At 42.1% G+C, this 20825-nt stretch overlaps 1 protein-coding gene across 3 annotated transcripts in view; it reads left to right on the forward strand.

The window, feature by feature from the left end:
- The window catches only part of LOC116967852 (metastasis-associated protein MTA1-like), a 97344-nt gene that overhangs the window by 20652 nt on the left and 55867 nt on the right, over positions 1-20825 (forward strand). For all 3 annotated transcript variants that reach the window (XM_033014475.1, XM_033014477.1, XM_033014476.1), the window contains exons 2-3: positions 9684-9751; positions 17911-18004. In XM_033014475.1, coding sequence (XP_032870366.1) covers positions 9684-9751; positions 17911-18004 — 162 coding nt within the window. The remainder of the gene's footprint in view (positions 1-9683; positions 9752-17910; positions 18005-20825) is intronic.

The following is a 20825-nucleotide window of genomic DNA, read 5'->3' on the forward strand; positions in this document are numbered from 1 at the left end:
AATGGGTGGAGTCAAATGGAAAGTTGTTAAGGGTTAGGACCAGCTCCGCTAGGCGTAGGAGAGTATAAGTAGACGGGGTTCTGCGGTCAAGGAACAAACGGAGGGCTTTAAGACCCTTCTGGTGGGGGATGGAGGTGTACCATGTCTGAAAGACCCTCCTGTTGGGGGTGGAGGTGTGACCCAGTCTGAAGAAGGGTCTCGACCCGAAACGTCGTCTATTTCCTTCGCTCCGTAGATGCTGGCTCACCCGCTGAGTTTCTCCAGCATTTTTGTCCACACACTTTTTGAAGTGTTAAGTCATCTGTGTTCAATGATATTGTAAACATTTCTAGGATGCTCTTTTAAAGGAGAGTAGGCAATCTATCCATCTTGTGGCAGCATGAGAGTGACGGTTGTAAAACAAAACACTTGATTGGGTATAAAACATTTTTAGGTGGGGGGGGCGTCTTCCTGAATGGTGCCCTATAAATGCAAATCTTTTAATGCAACTGATTCTATTCTCAGAATCCACAAACTGCTTGTCGTGCTGAAGGAGGCCATTGAGTCTCTACTGTTTCTACAATGTAGCCAGTTAGACCCATCTTCCATCTGCCCTACAGAGCTGTAGATTGTTTCCTTTTAGATATTTAATCGGGCTTCCTTTTAAATGCTACAATTGAATCTCCCTGTACCACTACATTTGTGTTTCCTCCTGGACCCTAACCAATTGTCATGTCAAAACAAAGAGGGGAAAAACAAGTCCTCTTGTTAGATGAAAATGTTTAAGTCTTCATGTCTGGGCAAATTTTGAACAGTAGTGAGCAGCTTGTTTTGTGAATAGGCATGTGTCTTGTAGATAGCACCTTTAATTTAGTCATAAGATGCCCTTTTCTAATCAGTGCTGTGGAAACTGTATTTTGTGAACTTCTGACACCAGTGGAATTGAAAGGATTGACTGATCTGGTGGGTAGATGGAGGGTAAAAGCCTTTTCCTGAATCAGAAAATCTGGTGTTTTCTAACAATTTGTTAGAATTGACACTGAGTTCCATGGCTTTGGCACAGATTCATTCTTAAACACTGCTGTGCTGTCTCTGAAAGCACCGTTTCAAATCAGTACACAGTTTCATCTCTACCTGTTTGGAGTTAAGTCAGTTGGAGATTTATTTTGTTAAGTAGGAGCTATACAGATGGATGTGACACAGCTGATATTCTTTTGAGGACTACAAAGGAAGATGAACATTTGCAATGCATCTGTCAATCTAGATCATGAAATTGAGCTGTGGTCACTTGTAAGCAAATGAAACCTGTGTGCACAGAAAAATAATCAAGTGGCAGCGACCAGGCTATTCTGCTTAACTGATTGGTGTGAAAGGAGGAATATTGGAAAAGACATAGAAACATAGAAAATAGGTGCAGGAGTAGGCCATTCGGCCCTTCAAGCCGATGGAGGGTCATTGACATGTAGTCAGCAGATTGGGATGGAGAGTAAATGTTTCATCTGCATCACTGCACATGTCTGAGGAAGGGTCTCGACCTGAAACATCACCCATTCCTTCCCTCCACAGATGCTGCCTGTCCCGCTGAGTTACTCCAGCGTTTTGTGTCTTCTTCTTGCGTATGGCGTGCACAGCCTAAAGTTGCAGGACAACATGTTCTATTTGACCTTATTTGTTTGTGTACGCCGGGTTGATTGCATTCGTCGAAACAGAGCGAAGGTTGCAATCTACCACCCCATTTTGTGTCTTTTTCACTGTACGTGCAACAGGGCAGCAATACAGTATTGAAGAGAGACATCATATTGCCAATCATTGGGTTCAAATTCCCAAGCAACTGGCTTCTGGTTTAGAGATTGTGATTTGCTGTCTTTGCCCGTGCTCATGTCGTGCAACGTTACTTGTCCTGTACTCATTGCCAGCTTTCCCATACAAATCTACAATTGTAACATTCATCATTGTGGAGACTCCACTTCTTGGTTCAGGGAGTTCATGTTTGATATTTGTTTTTTTATGCATGTTATTTTCTATCTGTGGATAATTGCCCAGGAATTGCCGGCTCTCTGGTACTGTACCTAACTGGCCCTTTTTTCATGTTGGTATACGCAGATCCATTCAGTTAATTGACTTAACTGACATTGCAGCTGCGTCAGTCTTGTTCAGGTCATTTGACACAAAAAGTTGGAATAACTCACCAGGCCAAATAGCATCTCTGGAGAAAAGGAATAGGTAATGTTTCTAAACGCTGAGTTATGCCCCTGTCCCACTTAGGAAACCCGAATGGAAACCTCTGGAGACTTTGCGCCCCACCCAAGGTTTCCGTGAGGTTCCCGGAGGTTTTTGTCAGTCTCCCTACCTGCTTCCACTACCTGCAACCTCCGGCAACCACCTGCAACCTCCGTGAACCACACTGAAACCTTGGGTGGGGCGCAAAGTCTCCAGAGGTTTCCGTTCAGGTTTCCTAAGTGGGACAGCGGCATTACTTCAGCTTTTTGTATCTATCTTCGGTTTAAACCAGCACCTGCAGTTCCTTCCTACACATTGTCCACATCGATGTTCATGGGCATGCACTGTCCAGAAACAATCAGCTATAGCTGTAGTTATTCTCCCTAAACCAAAAGATTTGACACAAAAAGCCTTGATTTCATGCTGCTTCTGACTTGTTTCTTAATTTGCAGTGTTTTTAGATCGGGTTGAATGTGGAATGAATCTTTAGTTTGCCCAATCTTTACACTGCATGTCGTTTTGAATGTTGAGGGTGTTCTTTTAATTTGGGTATTGATGGTTTTGTTTCAGCAGTATCTTCCTCTTTGATTATCCGCTATAACGTTGACAGGGCCAGACCTTGTGCATCTCGTTTGTATTCAATCTCCCTCTTGCTAAATTAAAGAAAAAACAATTGTTTCTATTGACTGCTTTGATCATTTGTATTTCTGGCAGATGATGTTAAACGTACAGATGGAACATCCTGTTATCTGCTGATTTTGTTCACTCAGCAGTGTGGCAGGATTTGGAGGTTTTGCTGTTTGGTGCATTATTAATAACAGTGACTTATATTGTTTACGGAGTACCCTCTTCAAAAATTAAAGTGTTAGTATTTTTCAAAGCAAACTACAAGCTGCCGACTCCCCCTTTGCTTGGTTACAAACTACGACGCTCTTCGATTCAGTGAACTCGTTAACATAAAGCAATCAGTCTGAGGAAGGGTATCGGCCCGAAACGTTGCCGATTTCCTTCGCTCCATAGATGCTGCCTCACCCGCTGAGTTGCTCCAGAATTGTTGTCTACCTTCGATTGTCTAGCATCTGCAGTTCCTTCTTAAACAAGCAATCAATGGGGTTGAGACCTGTGCAGCTCTGGAAGACGATATTGCACAGGTTTCTCTGCCACAGAAGGTAGTTGAGGCCAGTTCATTGGCTATATTTAAGAGGGAGTTAGATGTGGCCCTTGAGGCTAAAGAGACCAGGGTGTATGGAGAGAAGGCAGGTACAGGATACTGCGTTGGATGATCAGCCATGATCATATTGAATGGCGGTGCAGGCTTGAAGGGCCGAATGGCCTACTCCTGCACCTATTTTCTATGTTTCAAATCCAGATATAAATTTATGTAACCGGATCGTATAGTTTACATCACTTGCAACAAAAGGCGATGAGGTAAACTGTAGGATTTGGACAGTCTGTCAACAGATGGATACCACAGTTCCAGGAAATGGCCCTCCAAAGACCTAGATTCAAACTTGATCTCCAAGATTCAAGATTCAAGAGAGTTTATTGTCACGTGTCCCTGATAGGACAATGAAATTGTCCAGGACTGTTCATATGGAGTTTGTATATTCTCCTTGTAACTGTGGGTTTCCCCCCAGGTCCTCGAGTTTCCGCTGGCATCCCGAATATGTGAGGGTGGCTATCATAGTTTGCTATTGCAAATTGTATTATGTGCAACTGAGTGATACAATCTGAGAAGATGAGAATACGGGGAGAAAGAAATTGTAGGATTAGTGTAAATTGTTTTTTGATGTTCAGTGTGGATTAGACTTAGTTCCTCTCACACTGTTGAGTGCATTGGGCATCAAGCATTCGCCATTCTGTTTAGTTATGTGCTACGTCTTCCACCCTCGATAGGCTTGCCTTCCGGAATGTTCGCCTCCATGTGAGTTTTGGTCGGCCTCTTTTCCTTCTTCCGTCAGGTTGCCATGTCATTGCTATCTTAGGTGCACGCTCTGATGACATTCCGAGTACATGTCCTGCAAATTTCATCCTCGGTGTGGATTAGAGGGCCAATTATAATTGGTTCTGTGAAGCATCACTGTATTAATTCCTTTAGTGAAGACAAAAGCAGAACCTTCACCGTGGTTGAAAACAGTAATGGCTCTTTCCTGATGAACTCAAAAATTCGGATATTTCTTGAATAATTGTTTGTAGTTACTTTTTCATTATGGAAACACAAATTAACTTATGGGAAACAATGAAGAGTAGTGTATTAGACCTGTGTAACATCAAGGTCATTGATCAGTAACGTTGTATGCTGCCTGCCCTTTCCTGAGTTGAGTTTAGTTTATTGTCATGTGTACCGGGGTGCAGTGAAAAGCTTTTGCTGCGTGCTAACCAGTCAGCTGAATGACAATACATAATTCCTGATATGGTACTCAGCAGAAATAACGTTGTAATTGCATCAGATCATTGTTGCTCAGCTGAGAGTTCAAAATTGATGGGAGCTGAAGATGCTGAATTCTTTATTTAAGCACTGTCGCAGGAATGGTTATTTTCCTCAGCGTGATTGTGTATTCTCTGAAAACAAGATCAAGATATTAGACCTAGCACAAAACATATGGTCTACCAAGCAGCAATGATCCTTGTTCTTCTGAATAGTTTTGTTTTAATGTGGACTACCTCCAAAGCATTTGAAAGGTGCTATCAAGGCTGTCTCCAGAAAATTCTTCAAATCTTCTTGAAGAAATAGCAAACCAACAAGAGTGTTCCTCTCTCAGGCCAATATCCCCAGCAGTTAGGCCCTAGTGCAGGGGTGGGGAATCTTTTCATGTTGGAAGGCCCATTAAGTTAGCTGTAATCTAATAAGGCCTCATCCAAGAAACTTCAATTAGATATAGGATTATTTTGTTGAATCTTCTTGTACTCTTTGGTATTTTAAATACGTTCATTTTACGATTAAAATAAAAATAATAAAAGACGAACAAAAACATATTACTAAAAATAAAAGGATTTGTTCTACAAAATTTGGATTCATTCAAAAGGCCGCACTTAATGGCCTAGAAGGACGCATGTGGCCTTAAGGCAGCGGGTTCCCCACCCCTGCCCTAGTGTCATTCAAATATCTGACATCAGATTTCAAAAGTAGGAATGCTGTTCATAGTTCTGAAAAGATTGTCAGGTGAACAGAAGAAAAAAATTCAAGGGATCAAAAGACAAAGTGCTGGTGTAACTCAGCGGGCCAGGAAATATGGATGTTTTGGGCCAGGACCCTTCTTCAGACCTTCAGGAAACATTCAAGGGTGCACTCGGAGCTAGTTGAGGAGTGGGGAGGAGGGTGGAATTGCAAAATGGCTTCTGATACCTGGAAATCCACAACTGTTCTTTGCTGAAAGTGGTGAAGGATCGTACAAGATCATATCGAGAAGCTCTGATCAATGTTTAGGGAGCACACAGATGCCTCGCCTCTTCACCACCTCAAACTACCCAGCCATCTATCCTGTTGACCACTTCCTACCCCAATTGTTGAAGAATCTGGCCTCTTTTTGGCTTCATCACACACTTTAGATTTGCAAAGCTAAATTCTGAGGGGCTCGTGGGGAAAAAGGGGATCAAAAAGTGCATTTTAACAAATTATATTCTGAGGGAGTGTTTCCATTATTGCAATGTGAAAAATAAAGCAGTTAATTCTTACATGGGTTGATACACAGCCCACGTGTGATGTGTAACAGATAATCTAATTATCAGGTCTATTGATTAGGCAGTAATTATCGGTCGGATCATTGATTCATTGGAAGTAGATTCTCTTCATAAAACAAAATCTATTGTATCCATTTCGTAGTTCCATTCTGTTCTCTGCACCTGGAATTCTATGCCTCTTTGTTTTGAATCTTGTTAACACTTTTCAGAATAGTGTTAGATGTATTTCCTGCTTTATTTCTGTGAAATTTCCATTGTTCAGTTCAAAATAGTAGATTACAGATATGTTGCATAATTAGCATACTAATGGTGTGAATAATGCATTTGAGTTTATTCACAATTGTTATTGGACTTTTGGGATTAAACGATGGCCATATAATCCGTATGGGAATGTTGAAAGGAAGGTGAGATGTCCTAAAACCAGATGCTCAAGATGGCTAGTCTAACAAGTAAAAAAAGTGTAGATGCTCAAAGAAATAGTCACCTTGCCTCTTGTCCCAACTATGGATGTCTGCTCAGGGCAATAAGTAGGTTTCAAAGTCACATGCTAGGGACTTCCAGTATATTCCTGGATATCATTGGTCCTTATCATTAAAACAATGTAACTCCTAAGGGCGGCACTGTGGTGAACCACAGTGTTGCCTCACAGCACCAGAGACCTGGGTTAGATCCTGACCTCGGGTGCTGTTTGTGTGGCGTTTGCACATTCCCCTATGCCATGTGTATTTCCTCTGGGTGCTCTGGTTTCCTCCCACATCCCAAAGACCTGTAGGCTAGTTGGCCTCTGTAAATTGTCCATAATGTGTATGGAGTGGGTGAGAAAGCGGGATAACTAAACTAGTGTGAATGGATAATCGATGATTGGCATTTACTCAGTGGGCCAAAGGGAATGTTTCCATGCTGTATCTCTAAACTAAATCCCCAACACTCTCAAATCCATCCCCCTCAAAATCCAATAACTGAGAACACACTGTTGATGCAGGTAGTGCAACTGTTTCACAGCTCCAGGGACAGGAGTTCAGCTGCGACACATCAAGTTATGACTGTGTGGCATTTGAATGTTTTCCTGAGATGCCGTAGTTTTCTCCTGTATGTCAAAGATATGATGATTGACGGGTGAATAGGCTGCTTGGGTCTCATTGGATGGATGGAAGGAGAATCGGGGGAGGAGCAGATTTAATAGGGAAATGTGATAGAAAGACATTGATTGGCAAAAGGTATTTCTCTGAGAACCAGCATAAACTCAATCGGACAAACGGCCACTCCCGCACAGTGAGGAGCTATGAACATCTAAAATTCTGAGCGCAGAGAAGCCAGGTTAAAACCTGTATCTTGATTCCTCACATATCCAGCACATTCTCAGCCCTGAGACTCTTCAAGCTTTGCTTGTTCCTCTAATGTATTTTTGTGATTTTCATCTTTGATTTTACAATCAAATCCTCACCAAATCTGCTCCTATGTAGTGCATTGGGTTTTTGGTGAGAAGTGCTATATAAATGCCAAACAAAAGCCCAAATGGTCAGCCCTGGTCATACAATACTTGTGAATAGGAGGACCCTTCATCAGTAGCTAGACAAAAATGCTGGAGAAACTCAGCAGGTGAGGCAGCATCTATGGAGCGAAGGAAATAGGCAACGTTTTGGGCCAAAACCCTTCTTCGACCCGAAACGTTGCCTATTTCCTTCGCTCCGTAGATGCTGCCTCGTCCGCTGAGTTTCTCCAAGATTTTTGTCTACCTTCCAGCATCTGCAGTTCCTTCTTAAACAACCCTTCATCAGTACGTTAGGAGTCTGCTCTGTAGAAATGCCAGTTGTGTTGTTGACTGTAATTGACCTGCACATTGGGGTAAAGAGCAAATACTGAGGCGCACTCTGATATGAATTGCATTTTATTGGCTTTGATTGTCCGTTATGTCTCCTCTAATCACTTGGTGAATATTTGTGTGAAACGTGACTTGGGTGAAGTTTTGGCCACTGTTGCCAAAGAGCTTGTTTAGTATTTAATTTTTTATTGTCACGTGTACCGAGGTACAGTGAAAAGCTTTTGTTGCGTGCTAACCAGCCAGCAGAAAGACAATACATGATTACAATCGAGCCGTCTACAGTATACAGATACACGATAATGGGAATTATGTGAATAATGTTTAGTGCAAGGTAAAGTCCAATTAAAAATCGTCAGAAGGTCTCCAATGAGGTAGATGGTCACACAGGATGGTGCAGTTGCCTGACAGCTGCGAAGAAACTGTCCCTAACTCTGGAAGTGTGCTTGTAATTTGGTGGCTGCATTTTAAAGGGAAAGATCCATTTTATCAATTCTATTGGTCAAATTGCTGCTGAATAACATAGAAACGTTTTGTATGGTGAATTTCCTCAGAGCAGGCTGAGCCAAATTAATGGGGTACAAAATCTATTCACGTGGATTTATGCTATGAATTGTTCTTAGTGTTTTTAATGGGGAAAGTGATTTATGAAAGGGATGCATTCCTGGAAAACATGTTAAGTGAAATTTTATAAATTGCCAAGGCTTAGGGAAATACATTCTGGGAATTTTGGTACAATGCATTCCTATTCACAAAGAGTGCTGTGCTAGTCATTTTGGTGAAAAACAGCTCTGCAGATCATGGATATTTACCCTAAGGAGTCATTATTATTATAGCGAATGTTCATAAATCATGGAAAAGGAACTTTTTTTTTTTTAGCCTATTTGTTCTTGAGCTGTGTGAATCGGTTGCAAGCTCATTTATTGCCATTGCCATGTTCTATCCAAATGTTTTTTTTGTCGAAACGAGGAAGTGCTGGTTTGCCAAGGAAAGACACAGAATGCTGGAGTAACTGAGCAGGTCAGGCCGTATCACTGGAGAACAGGGATAGATGATGTTTCGGGTCGAGACCCTTCTTCGGTCTGATTGCAGTGGTTGGAGGAAAGAAAGCTAGACGTGAAGAGGGGCAGGATAAAGTATGGCAGGTCATAGATGAACACAGGACAATTCTCAGGAACAAAACCCTTGCCTAACCCATGAACTGTCTGTGTGCCTGAAAAGTGCTATCAGTATCATCTCAAGGCCAAAAGTAGTCCCAGTTTTATGCTGCACGGCTCCTTTGTACTCATCTTTTCCTTCTGTGTTTGAACTCAGAATTGAGGTTATGCTAAAGATAGACACAAAATGTGTCTGAGTAACTCAGCGGGTCATGCAGCATTTCTGGAGAGACAGAATGGGTGACGTTTAAGATTGAGACACTTCTTCAGACTTTAAGTCAACTTTGCCATCAGCTGCCAAATGTTGTGCCTATCTTCGGTGTAAACCAGCATCTGCAATTCCATCCTACACACTAAGGTTATGCTAGATGGCACAAGCATGATCGGCCAAGTATCTTCCTCCAGTGCTGTAACCTTCTGGTTCCGCAGTTAGGATTGTGGTCCACAATAACTGTGCCTGTCTAAATTCAGCATCCACCCGGCAGTGTAATTATTATATCCTTGGAAACTGCAGAGTTTATTTTGGGCTGTGTAATATTAGAATGAAGTACAAGTAGGTATGGCTGCGAATATTTTTGCAGGAGTAATGTAATGATGAACGTCCAAGAATCTAATTTGGAGGACATGACTGACATTTGTGCCTCTTAGAAGGTACTTACTGTAGCTTATTGTTAAATAACATTAGTAATGAAAGTAGTGCTGACCCTTCTCTCTTTTCACCTAACTCCAATCAGATGATTACTGTTACATTACATTAAGGACACGGAAAGAAGAAAATGAAGAGCTTAAGTATACTGTCAATAACTGAAGATCTTTTTCATTTCCAGATTACGTCTACTTTGAGAATTCATCAAGCAATCCTTTCTTAATCCGAAGAATCGAGGAACTTAATAAGGTATACAACTAGCATTTAAATGAAAATACAGTCATAAATAACAGCCAGTTTGACCGAGGCATGAGAAAGCAAGGCAGCAGCTGATTAACGCTTCACTCTGCAATTCGCCAATTTTTTGAGGTGCACTTATTTTCTGGGATTTCTATTGTCTCTTTGTTATTACTCAAGACCCTTTGATTACTCTGAGCAAAGAGTGCGCAACAAATCTCAGTACAGTTGCATTTTCCAATACCTTTAATGTAAATATTTTTATAGCAGTGATTTCCAGCGCAGGCGCTGTGGCGGTGGAGTGAATATTATGATATTAACATGCTCGGTTCCCTTAGCTCATTCATTGAAACTCTCAAGAGATGAGAAAAACATTTTTCACACAGAGAGTGGTGAATCTCTGGAATTCTCTGCCACAGAAGGTTGTTGAGGCCAGTTCATTGGCTATATTTAAGAGGGAGTTAGATGTGGCCCTTGTGGCTAAAGGGATCAGGGGGTATGGAGAGAAGGCAGGTACAGGATACTGAGTTGGATGATCAGCCATGATTATTTTGGTTCAAAGGGCCGAATGGCCTACTCCTGCACCTATTTACTATGTTTCTATGTTTCTATCCTATGTCTTTCATAACTCTAATCCCATCCTTCCATTGCTGTCCCGGACAGCTTCCGATAACCCATCCAATCCAAACTCAGGCGTCTATAGTTCCTTTATTAGCCATTCCTTTATTAGCAGTAGTGCTGATAACATTTGTATTTTTAAATCTCATCTTTCTAGATGGCCTTTAAAATGTCCTCTTTTGACAAGCTTTTGGTCATCCTCTCTGACAAAATCAAACCACAAATTTGACACTGAGTTTCCTATTAAATGTCTAGGACATTTCTTACAGTAGAGTCACGACAATTGCATAATTTTGTCGCCTCTGTCTTGTTAGCGTTCCTCTACCTTGCCTGATCTATTCTTAGTGATTCCTGCTCGTGTAATTTTATGTACATGTTGGGTTAGTTATTTCAGATTGGCTTTGGAGGCTCTGTTTGATGATTTGTGTGGAGTTTGCTAGCTGGAACTTACAGCATGTCCATTTGGATGAGGTACTCGAGAGAGCTAATGACCAACATCCCCATACAAATTGTCTGAAGAAGGGTCTCGACCCGAAACGTCGCCTATTTCCTTCGCTCCACAGATGCTGCCTCACCCGCTGAGTTTATCCAGCATTTTTGTCTACCTTCCCTGTACAAATTGGACAGACAGCTAATAACTTTATAATCACACACCTGCTGCTGTGAATGTTCTACATTTTAAATTGGATTTTAAATTTTAAAATGTTTCCCGCATTGGAATGTTTTTCCTCTGGTGGTGAAACCTAAGGGTGTGATGTATTTCCCATTTATCAACTTGTTATTTTTGAACTCTCTAAAGGATTGCTTAGTTTCAACCTAACCACCCTCTTATTGGACAGTTTTTGTGCCTGTTTGCTGAACAAGCTAAGTAGTCCCTCAGAATGCTGAAAGCATTGAGGAGTCCACAACAGGCTCTGGTAGTTACAAAAACAGACAATGCTGGAAGCATACTACAGATCGGACACATGTGAGGAGAAAGAATTAGAGTTAACGTTTCATCTTCTTTTACAATATCAATTTGAAGCATTGATTTCTGTTTCTCTCAGTAGTTACCACCTGTCCAGCTGAGTATTTCTAGCACTTATATTTTTATGTTTCTGGCATTGCAGCGTTTTGCCTGTGGTGATTAACCCATGATGATTTGCTACTTCTAATCCTCCCTGCTTAAAGCAGTTGCAAATCTTTATTGGGGGGTGTGTGCGTGTAATGGTGTGGGTGGGCGTGGGTGGGTGTCTGGGTGGGGGTGGGTGGTTGTGTAGGAGCGACCTGGTACATGTATGCAAAATCAAGAGGGGCATAAAAAGGCCCAAGTAGATGGTACATTTCCCCTTGTCAGAGTTATCTAAAAGTAGAGAGCACAGCTTTGAGTGAGGAAACATTTCTTACAATCTAAAAGTAGTTTAAGACAGATACTCTCAACATTTAAGAGGTATCGAGACAAGCAGTTGAATTGCTAATATGTGCATGGCCAAGTGCTGGGACATGGATTCAGTATCAGTGATGGCCAGCATGGAGATGGTGAGCCAAAGGACCCTATTCCGTGTTGTATATGGTCTTCAGTCATGCTGGTCTTCAAGACTCCCAAGAGTGCCATTGGCCATTGTATATCGACTCACCTTTGGGGATCCTTCTGTTAATGCTGATTCACTTTAACTGCTAGTTCTGAATTATGCAGTCTGCTACGTAAAGGAAGTTTCAGGCCTTTGCTTGGAATTCCATTTCTGCTTGTCCACCGAGGCAAGATTAAAATCAGGATTTCCTTGTGGAGAATTGCTAGGCCAGTCAGTGTTGCAGGATTCCCTACAATAACTCTCAAGTAAAAGTTCAGTTGTGATCATGGCCTCCTGTTTCCTTTAAGTAGCATTTTCTCCATTCTCCAAAAGACCACCAGGGGTGCCAGGGAGATGGCAGCCCTGCCAGCAGTCTGTTTGTCTTTTCACTCTTTTTGTTATTTTTTAGTTTGTTAAAAGTTTTGTTTCAATGTTCTTTGGTTTGTTTCATGTGGGGGGCGATGGGGGAGGGGATCGGGGAACCTGTGTTTTAATATAATGGAACATCTGCAACTTTGAGTGATTATCAGACAAGAATTGGCACAAACTGAGCCTCAATGTTTTATTGTGAGCAGTTAGCAGATGCCTTTGTTAACTTCTTCTTCCCCTTTTGTCACTTGTTACATGTTCAGTTGGCCTTCTGACCCTCCATTCCATGAACCTAAATGGTCAGATCTTACTAAAGAAGTGGCTTTATCCCTCGATAGTTTTAAATCTTCACAATTATCCAGATAATATTATTGATGATGCACAGTCTCAAATTGAAACATTGACTATCCCCTTGGCCCACAGATGCCACCTGACCCACTGAGATACTCCAACAATTTATTCTTTGCTTCAGATTACAGCAGCTGCAGTCTCTTGTGTTTCAATCTTGATAATATTAAGAACTGTCTATGAGAAATGTTTAAGAAAGAACTGCAGATGCTGGAAAAATCGAAGGTAGACAAATGCTGGAGAAACTCGGTGGGAGAGGCAGCATCTATGGAGAGAAGGAATAGGCGACGTTTCAGAGTCGAGACTCTTCAGACTGATGTCGGAGGGGGGGGGGTGGGGGAGAAGAAAGGAATTAGGCGGAGACAGTGGGACTGTGGGAGAACTGGGAAGGAGGGAGAAGTTTATCTAAAATGAGAGAAGTCAATGGTCATACCGCTGGGGTATAAACTGCCCAAGCAAAATATGAGGTGTTATTCCTCCAATATCGGCTAAGCCTCACTATGGCGATGGAGGAGGCCCAGGACAGAAAGGTCAGATTGGGAATGGGAGGCTGAGCAACCGGTCGATCGGGTTGGTTAACATGGACTGAGCGGAGGCGCTTCAGCGAAGCGATTGTCGAGCCTGTGCTTGGTCTCGACGATGTAGAGAAGTTGACAGCAGATGCAGTAGATGAGGTTGGAGGAGATGCAGGTGAACGTCTGCCTCACCTGGAAAGACTGATTGGGTCCTTGGATGGAGTCGAGGGGGGAGGTAAAGCAACAAGTGCTGCATTTCCTGCGGTTGCAGGGAAATGTGCCCTGGGAGGGGGTGGTTTGGGTAAGAAGGGACAAATTGACCAGGGAGTTATGGAGGGAACGGTCTATGCGGAAAGCAGAAAGGAGCGGAGATGGGAAGATGTGGCCAGTAGTAGGATCCCGTTGGAGGTGGCGAAAATGTTGGAGGATTATATGTTGTATGCGATGGCTGATGGGGTGGAAGGTGAGGACAAGAGGGACTCTGTCCTTGTTACGAATAGGGGGAGGGGGAGTAAGAGCGGAGCTGCGGGATATAGAGGAGACCCTGGTGAAAGCGTTATCTATAACAGATAAGGGGAACCCCGTTCCCAAAAGAATGAGGACATATATGAGAAATGTCAGTCCAACCAATTTCTCAAATCAATTGGATAAGGCACCATCTGTGGAAAGACAAGCAGAGTTACGATTTCAAGTCAAACTCAATTTATCAGTCTTTAATCTTGCAATCATTCTGTATCATGTGTTCAACCCAGCTGGCTGTTAAACCTGGTGAGTAAGGAATTTTGAAAAGCAAAAAAAAACTAGGTGCTGGAAATCGAATAAATGAAATGTTATAAATATGCAACAGGTCAGACAGCATTTATGTTCACATTATAAAAACAGTTAATGTTTCAGATAGATGCTTTGTACTTCAGGTCCGATTGTTTTATATTTATTGAAGCAGAATGTGTGGGCAAATCAGATTAGTTCATCGTGGCATCATGTTTGGCACCGACATTGTGGGCCAAAGAGCCTGTTCTTGTGCTGTACTGTTCTATGTTCCAATGTCAGTGCGCTGACAAGTCTTACCTTCCCTGAAATACAATTTTTCTACAAAGCAAATAGTCACCTTTCTGGCAGTATCTACCTGCAGCGTGTGGGGTTGGCTAGGGACTGGTAAGGGGAGAGAAGGGTTTCATTCTTTTTGATTCCGGTTCTCCAACCCCACCCCCACCCCCTCTAGTTTCTACATGGTGAAACCAAAATGTATAAAAATGGCCTTTATTAAAGTCTGACAATGTGCACTTTAACCACATGTGATTTTCTTTATTACAAATCTCAAATTGTGGAGGACAGAGGCAAATAAATAGATGATAGGTCTTTGTTCCAAACATTATGGGGGGCACTGTATAATGAACATTTCTGGTTGTTAAACTTTCATATGTTGAACGGTTATAATTCTGAAAGGACAACCCATTCTTTCCCCAACTGTAGCTTGTACTTTTAGCATCTTCTGTTTTCACTTGTTTTTTTTAGCAGTTAAGAAAAAGGTTCAACAGATAAAAGAGGCAGAGGCAAAGGTCTACTCTCTTTCCAACCTACTCTCTGTTTGCATTGACTTCTCATGCTGCTTCTGGCCTGACCCAGAGAACCATATTTAACTTGTTTCCAATGTTCTTTTCCGTTTCCAGCCTTAAACTTCTAATCTCCTCTTAAACCATGTCCCCGAGGCTATGATTCATTGACATCTGTCACATGCCCACTGAATCTCTTTTAACCTTGTACTATATACCCCACTGTTTATTTTTCCATCCTCTTAAATCCAGTTCCTTGTTTTCATTATCTGTCCTAGCTTCCTGAGCTGGACTTTCTGAATTATGTCCCCTTTGGGGGCATAAAGAGAACTGGCAGTTCAAACTGGGTATGTTTTTCAAACCCAGAGGAAGAGTGGGGGTAGAGAGGAGAATTAAATATTGAACTATTGTAACAAATTGGTGACTGACACAGAAATCAAGTTACCTTGTTATATCATTCAATATTGAGCCCCAAGTGCTGGTTCTCTGAGTAATCCCATTCCACTTATTTCCCAGCCACCTATTCATTCTTGCATATCAGCAAATTCTCCTGCCACTCATTTAAACGAGCAGTCTTGGGCAGCTTACACCCCGGCGGTATGAACATTGACTTCTCTAACTTCAAATAGCCCTTGCTTTCCCTCTCTCTCCATCCCCTCCCCCTTCCCAGTTCTCCCACCAGTCTTACTGTCTCCGACTACATTCTATGTCTGTCCCGCTCCCTCCCCTGACATCAGTCTGAAGAAGGGTCTCAGCCCGAAACGTCACCCATTCCTTCTCTCCAGAGATGCCCCCTGTCCCGCTGAGTTACTCCAGCATTTTGGGTCAACCAGCAATTTACAATTGCCAGTCAATCTACCAGCACGGTGGGAAGATGCTGGAGGAAACTCGACAATCAAAGGGAGAATGTCTAAAACCTGCACAAGATGGAACCTGAGGACTGGTTGCTGAAGCTGTGTAGCAGCAATGCCAAATGCTTGCCACTGTGTTATCCTTTTTGATTTCTTGCAATAATCAAGATGATTTTAATTTGAAAGCACAGTGAGCATTCCTTTGCATGTTGCAGTTTGGAGAGCAGAAATGGAAGGCTGGCACAAATCAGGTGGGCTGAGATGAGGCTTCAGTAGGTGATATTAATGGAATTGGTAATTGACGGGGGAGATTATGGTTATTAACGTGCAAGTTCAGCCTGGGATGGTGGCTGGGGAGGAGTTTGAAATTAAGTGCACATACTTCAAGATTTTCAATATTTAACTGGAGAAAATAGCAACTTTCAAGTTCTGAAACCTGGTCTCTTTTATGATTAGCAATAATCAAGGATTGAAGTTTTCTCCCTGTCTTAAAATGCCCTCTCAACTTTATTGCTCTTTCTACTCACTTAGAAAACTAAATATTAAAAGAGAAATCTGATGACATGATCCGTCGAGGATTGGGAGATTATGTAGTGGTAGTGCTGGGAGTTTTTTTTATTATTTTTTTTTAATCATTATCATTATCATCCTTTATTGTTATCTTGCAAAGCAACAGTTGTACAGTGCAAAATGAGAAGACGTTTCCCAGGGAATACCGGAGCATTGCACATGAAAATTTAAACATTTCACGCATAAAATAAAAACGATTTAAAAAAAACAATCCAGTTCCTGATAAAACAGTACGAATAGTTTAAAAAAGTGCAGGTAAAAACAGCAACATTAAAATACAAGTAAAAACAGTCATAAAATGTCCAGGGCAGCTGATTTAAGTGGCCTGAGCCAGTGCCAGAGTTATTATTATTGATAGAAGACTCTGATTAACAATATGATCTTGAAGGATGGATAGAAATTATGAGCATCTTGATGAAAGTCACCAGGATAGATCACAATCTGGTAGCAACACAGCTTAAAACCAACGTTGAGAGAAACGTTGGGAGAAGGAGATGGAGGAGAATTGAAATCAATACGACAGGCATAGAACACATATTTAATGAAAAGTGGAGAGCTACTGGAGGAATTGAAATTGATTGTTCGCACAGTTTGCCATGGAATAAGATTGATCTAGTCACTGCGTATTTCTTGAACAACAAACCGACAAGCTGAGGAATTGGGAAACATTGAAATCATCATCTGATTTGACCTAGACAACCCGTATTGTTGGTGCAGGAGAGTCCAGAACCAGAGGCCACAGTTTAAGAATAGGGAGTAAGCCATTTAGAACAGAGACGAGGAAACACTTTTTCTCACAGAGAGTGGTGTGTCTGTGGAATTCTCTGCCTCAGAGGGCGGTGGAGGCAGGTTCTCTGGATGCTTTCAAGAGAGAGCTAGATAGGGCTCTTAAAGATAGCGGAGTCAGGGGATATGGGGAGAAGGCTGGAACGGGGTACTGATTGGGGATGATCAGCCATGATCACATTGAATGGCGGTGCAGGCTCGAAGGGCCGAATGGCCTACTCCTGCACCTATTGTCTATTGTCTAAAAGTGGGTGAAGAATGGAATAGAAAGATATTTGAAAAACATCATGCCACCCTGATAAATAGCTAACTTTTAAGGATTTATAGAAATCTTAACTCTCATCAGCCAGGTTTAGTTAAGAGGTACCGCGCGGAAACAGGCCCTTCGGCCCACCGAGTCCGCACCGACCAGCGATCCCCGCACGTTAACACTATCCTACACACACGAGGGTCAATTTACACATTTACCAAGCCAATTAACCTACATATCTGTACGTCTTGGGAGTGGGGGAGGAAACTGAAGATCTCGGAGAAAACCCAAGCGGTCCCGGGGAGAACGTACAAACTCCGTACAGGGAGCACCCGTAGTTGGGATTGAACCCAGGTCTCCGGCGCTGCAAGCACTGTAAGGCAGCAACTACTGCTGCACCACAGTGGCCGCCCTTAGGTTAAGTTCTCTTAGTTGAAGTAGAGTCGGAAATGTTGGTGAGTATAGGCCTTGTGTCAGTGGCAATGACTTCAGATCAATTGGTGTTCAGATAAAGAATAAGGAATTCATCCACCTGACACATAAACTGCTGTACAGTCTCGCATTAAGAAAGTTAGAGATGTCTCATGGGTGTTGAAATGAAAGGTAGACAAATACTTAAACTGTGTGTGAAATATTGACACATCCAAATTCCACGTGACCCTGTCCCATTGAAAAACATTTTGTCATCTTGCTTTCTGCTAGTCTTTGATTTAGTAATTATATTCTAAATAACGGATCTGTTTTTATTTCACTAATTTTAGACTGCGAATGGCAATGTTGAAGCAAAAGTGGTTTGTTTCTACAGAAGACGAGATATACCAAGCACCCTTATTGGACTTGCAGACAAACATGCAAGTAAGTTTTCATTGTTGCCGTACTGGATCCTCCTTACCGTCTTTATTCGAATCAATTTGCAATGATTTTGATCCAGCTTCAACATGTGGACCAAATGATTAGATATCAATGCAGAGAAGTGAAATGTGTTGTGTTTGGGGGTGGCAGGAGGCATCTGGGCAGCCAAAAGCTGTGTGCAAATTGAGGCAAAGATGTTATACTGACGGTTTTAAATGTTAACATTCACTGTCAGGAAAGGTTTAGAGCTAAACACGGCATAAATGGGGCTAACTTTGGGCATCTCAGTTGTCATGTTGGGTCGAAGGGCCTGTTTCCATGCTGTATGACTAGATTGGCTGTTTAAAAAAAATCTCAATCTTGCTGTTGTGATTGGGAATAGACGATGACTTTGAATATCCACCCAGCAACAGATAGTGTGAAAGATGGAAAAGCTAGTATTCTCAAGAGAAAATGGCAAAAGCATCTGAGCTGGACAAGGGAGAGGATGTTAGGAGAGAAAAGCCTCCCACAGGCAATGAATGAAAAGATTTATTTTTGTGTTGCAGCTAGGAACATGCTGCTCATGAATGAATGTATAACTTTTAAGACAACTGATGTCTTGTATTCGATGTCTTGTATTAAAATTAAATTCTAGTTGCTTTTCTTGATAAACTGACCATTGCATGACCCTCCTTCACCCTTGCAGCAGGGTATGCTCCAAACAGTCCTGATACCTTCAATGTGAAATGCCTTTTTCTCATTGGAAGGGTCATAGCACTCCTTCAGTACTGCGTTAAAGATGTAATTACTCAGGAGGGAATTGTATTATTAAGTGAAGGGTGACATCTTGACAGCAACAAACATAAAGATTCACAAAAGTAATAATATAGATATTTCCATGCTTTGCTTTTGACAATGAAGGACACCACTGGGCCTACTGCTGTTAGTCAGAACAATTCCATTTCATTCCCCAAATTATTTTCCTACAACCAGGGGCGGCACAGTGCCGCAGCGGAGGAGTTGCTCGGGCTGAACTATCATTGCTTTCAATATGGGTTACTGACATAGACACAAAATGCTGGAGAAACTCAACAGACAATAGGTGCAGAAGTAGGCCATTCGGCCCTTCAAACCAGCAGCGCCATTCAATGTGATCGTGCTGATCATCCACAATCAGTACCCTGTTCCTGCCTTCTCCCCATATCCCCCGACTCCGCTATCTTAAAGAGCCCTATCTAGCTCTCTCTTGAAAGTATCCAGAGAACCGGCCTCCACTGCCCTCTGAGGCAGAGAATTTCACACTCACAACTATCTGTGTGAAAATGTTTCCTCATTCCCGTTCTAAATGGCTTACCCTTTATTCTTAAACTGTGGCCCCTGTTTCTGGACTCCCCCAACATCGGGAACATGTTTCCTGCCTCTAGTGTGTCCAAACCCTTAATAATCTTATATGTTTCAATAGGATGCCCTCTCATCCTTCTAAATTCCAGAGTATACAAGCCCAGCCTCTCCATTCTCTCAGCATATGACAGTCGCGCCATCCCGGGAATTAACCTTGTGAACTTGTGCTGCACTCCCTCAATAGCAAGAATGTCCTTCAAATTTGGAGACCAAAACTGCACACAATACTCCAGGTGTAGTCTCACTAGGGCCCTGTACAGGACCTCTTTGCTCCTATACTCAACTCCTCATGTTATGAAGGCCAACATGCCATTCGTTTGAACTCAGCAGGACAGGCAGCATCTCTGGAGAGAAGGAATGGGTGACGTTTCAGGTCAAGACCCTTCTTCAGACATGATGGGTTGACATGATTAGGCAATAGAGTCAGAGAGGACACTCTAGTGATGAAGGTTTATGGTAATGGAACAAGATTAAAAATTGGCAGCGCCAGCTACTGTTTGGAGTGTGTTTTCTTGCTTCTATCTGGAAAGATCTACACATAGTCCTACACTACATAAACACAAGAATTTCTGTCCACCCAGGAAAGTCTTCAACGCCATGACAATTTACATTTAAAAAAACTGAGCCAGTCAGTAAGATTATGAGCCACAGAGTACATTGAGGAAAATTATGAGGTTATCTAATTTGATAGAAGAAAAAAAATCAAAACTTTGTAGTGCAGGTCATCCCTACTTTACGCACACCATACAAACGCTACATGGGGAGATTAAAAAGATGGGAAATTGTGAGGGTCATTTAGTCCGTCCTGCCTCAGTTTTCTATGTTTCAATCCGAGAAGATGTGGTCACAAATTTGAAATGAAGTGGAAAGCCATTTAGGACTGAAATGTCTTCATTCAAAGGGCGGTAGATCTTTGGAATTCTCTATCACAGAAACCCTCGGAAGCTTTGCAATTGATTGTATTCGAAACAGTGGTTATGGGGATTACGCAGGTGAATGGTGTTGAACTAAACAATCGGTGTGATCTTGCTGGATGGGGATTGAGGGGCTGGATGGCCTACTCCTAGTTCTTATTTTCTTAAATCACTCTTCGCCTTCCGCATGCTAATTGCATAATTTCTCATTACTTTTGAAATTCGGTGTTATTAAGCATGTTACATATCTTTATGTAAGCATGAAGATTATCTTGATTTTACCTTGTGGCGTTTATTTTGTCAACACCTCTTTTGAAGCATCCTATAATGTATTACTACTGTGAAGATATTGCACAAGTTGAAGTGTTCTTTTAGCTTTATTTCCTCATTCAGCTCTTGGGCCTGGATGGTTTTGGGTTAAAGCTGTTATGTAATTAGTTGGTAATGTAACATCTTAACTAACTAGGGTGGCACAGCGGTAGAGTTGCTGCTTTTATAGTGCCAGAGACCCGGGTTCAATCCTGACC

The sequence above is a fragment of the Amblyraja radiata genome, chromosome 41 (genome assembly GCF_010909765.2).
Source record: "Amblyraja radiata isolate CabotCenter1 chromosome 41, sAmbRad1.1.pri, whole genome shotgun sequence".
Lineage (NCBI taxonomy): Eukaryota > Metazoa > Chordata > Chondrichthyes > Rajiformes > Rajidae > Amblyraja > Amblyraja radiata.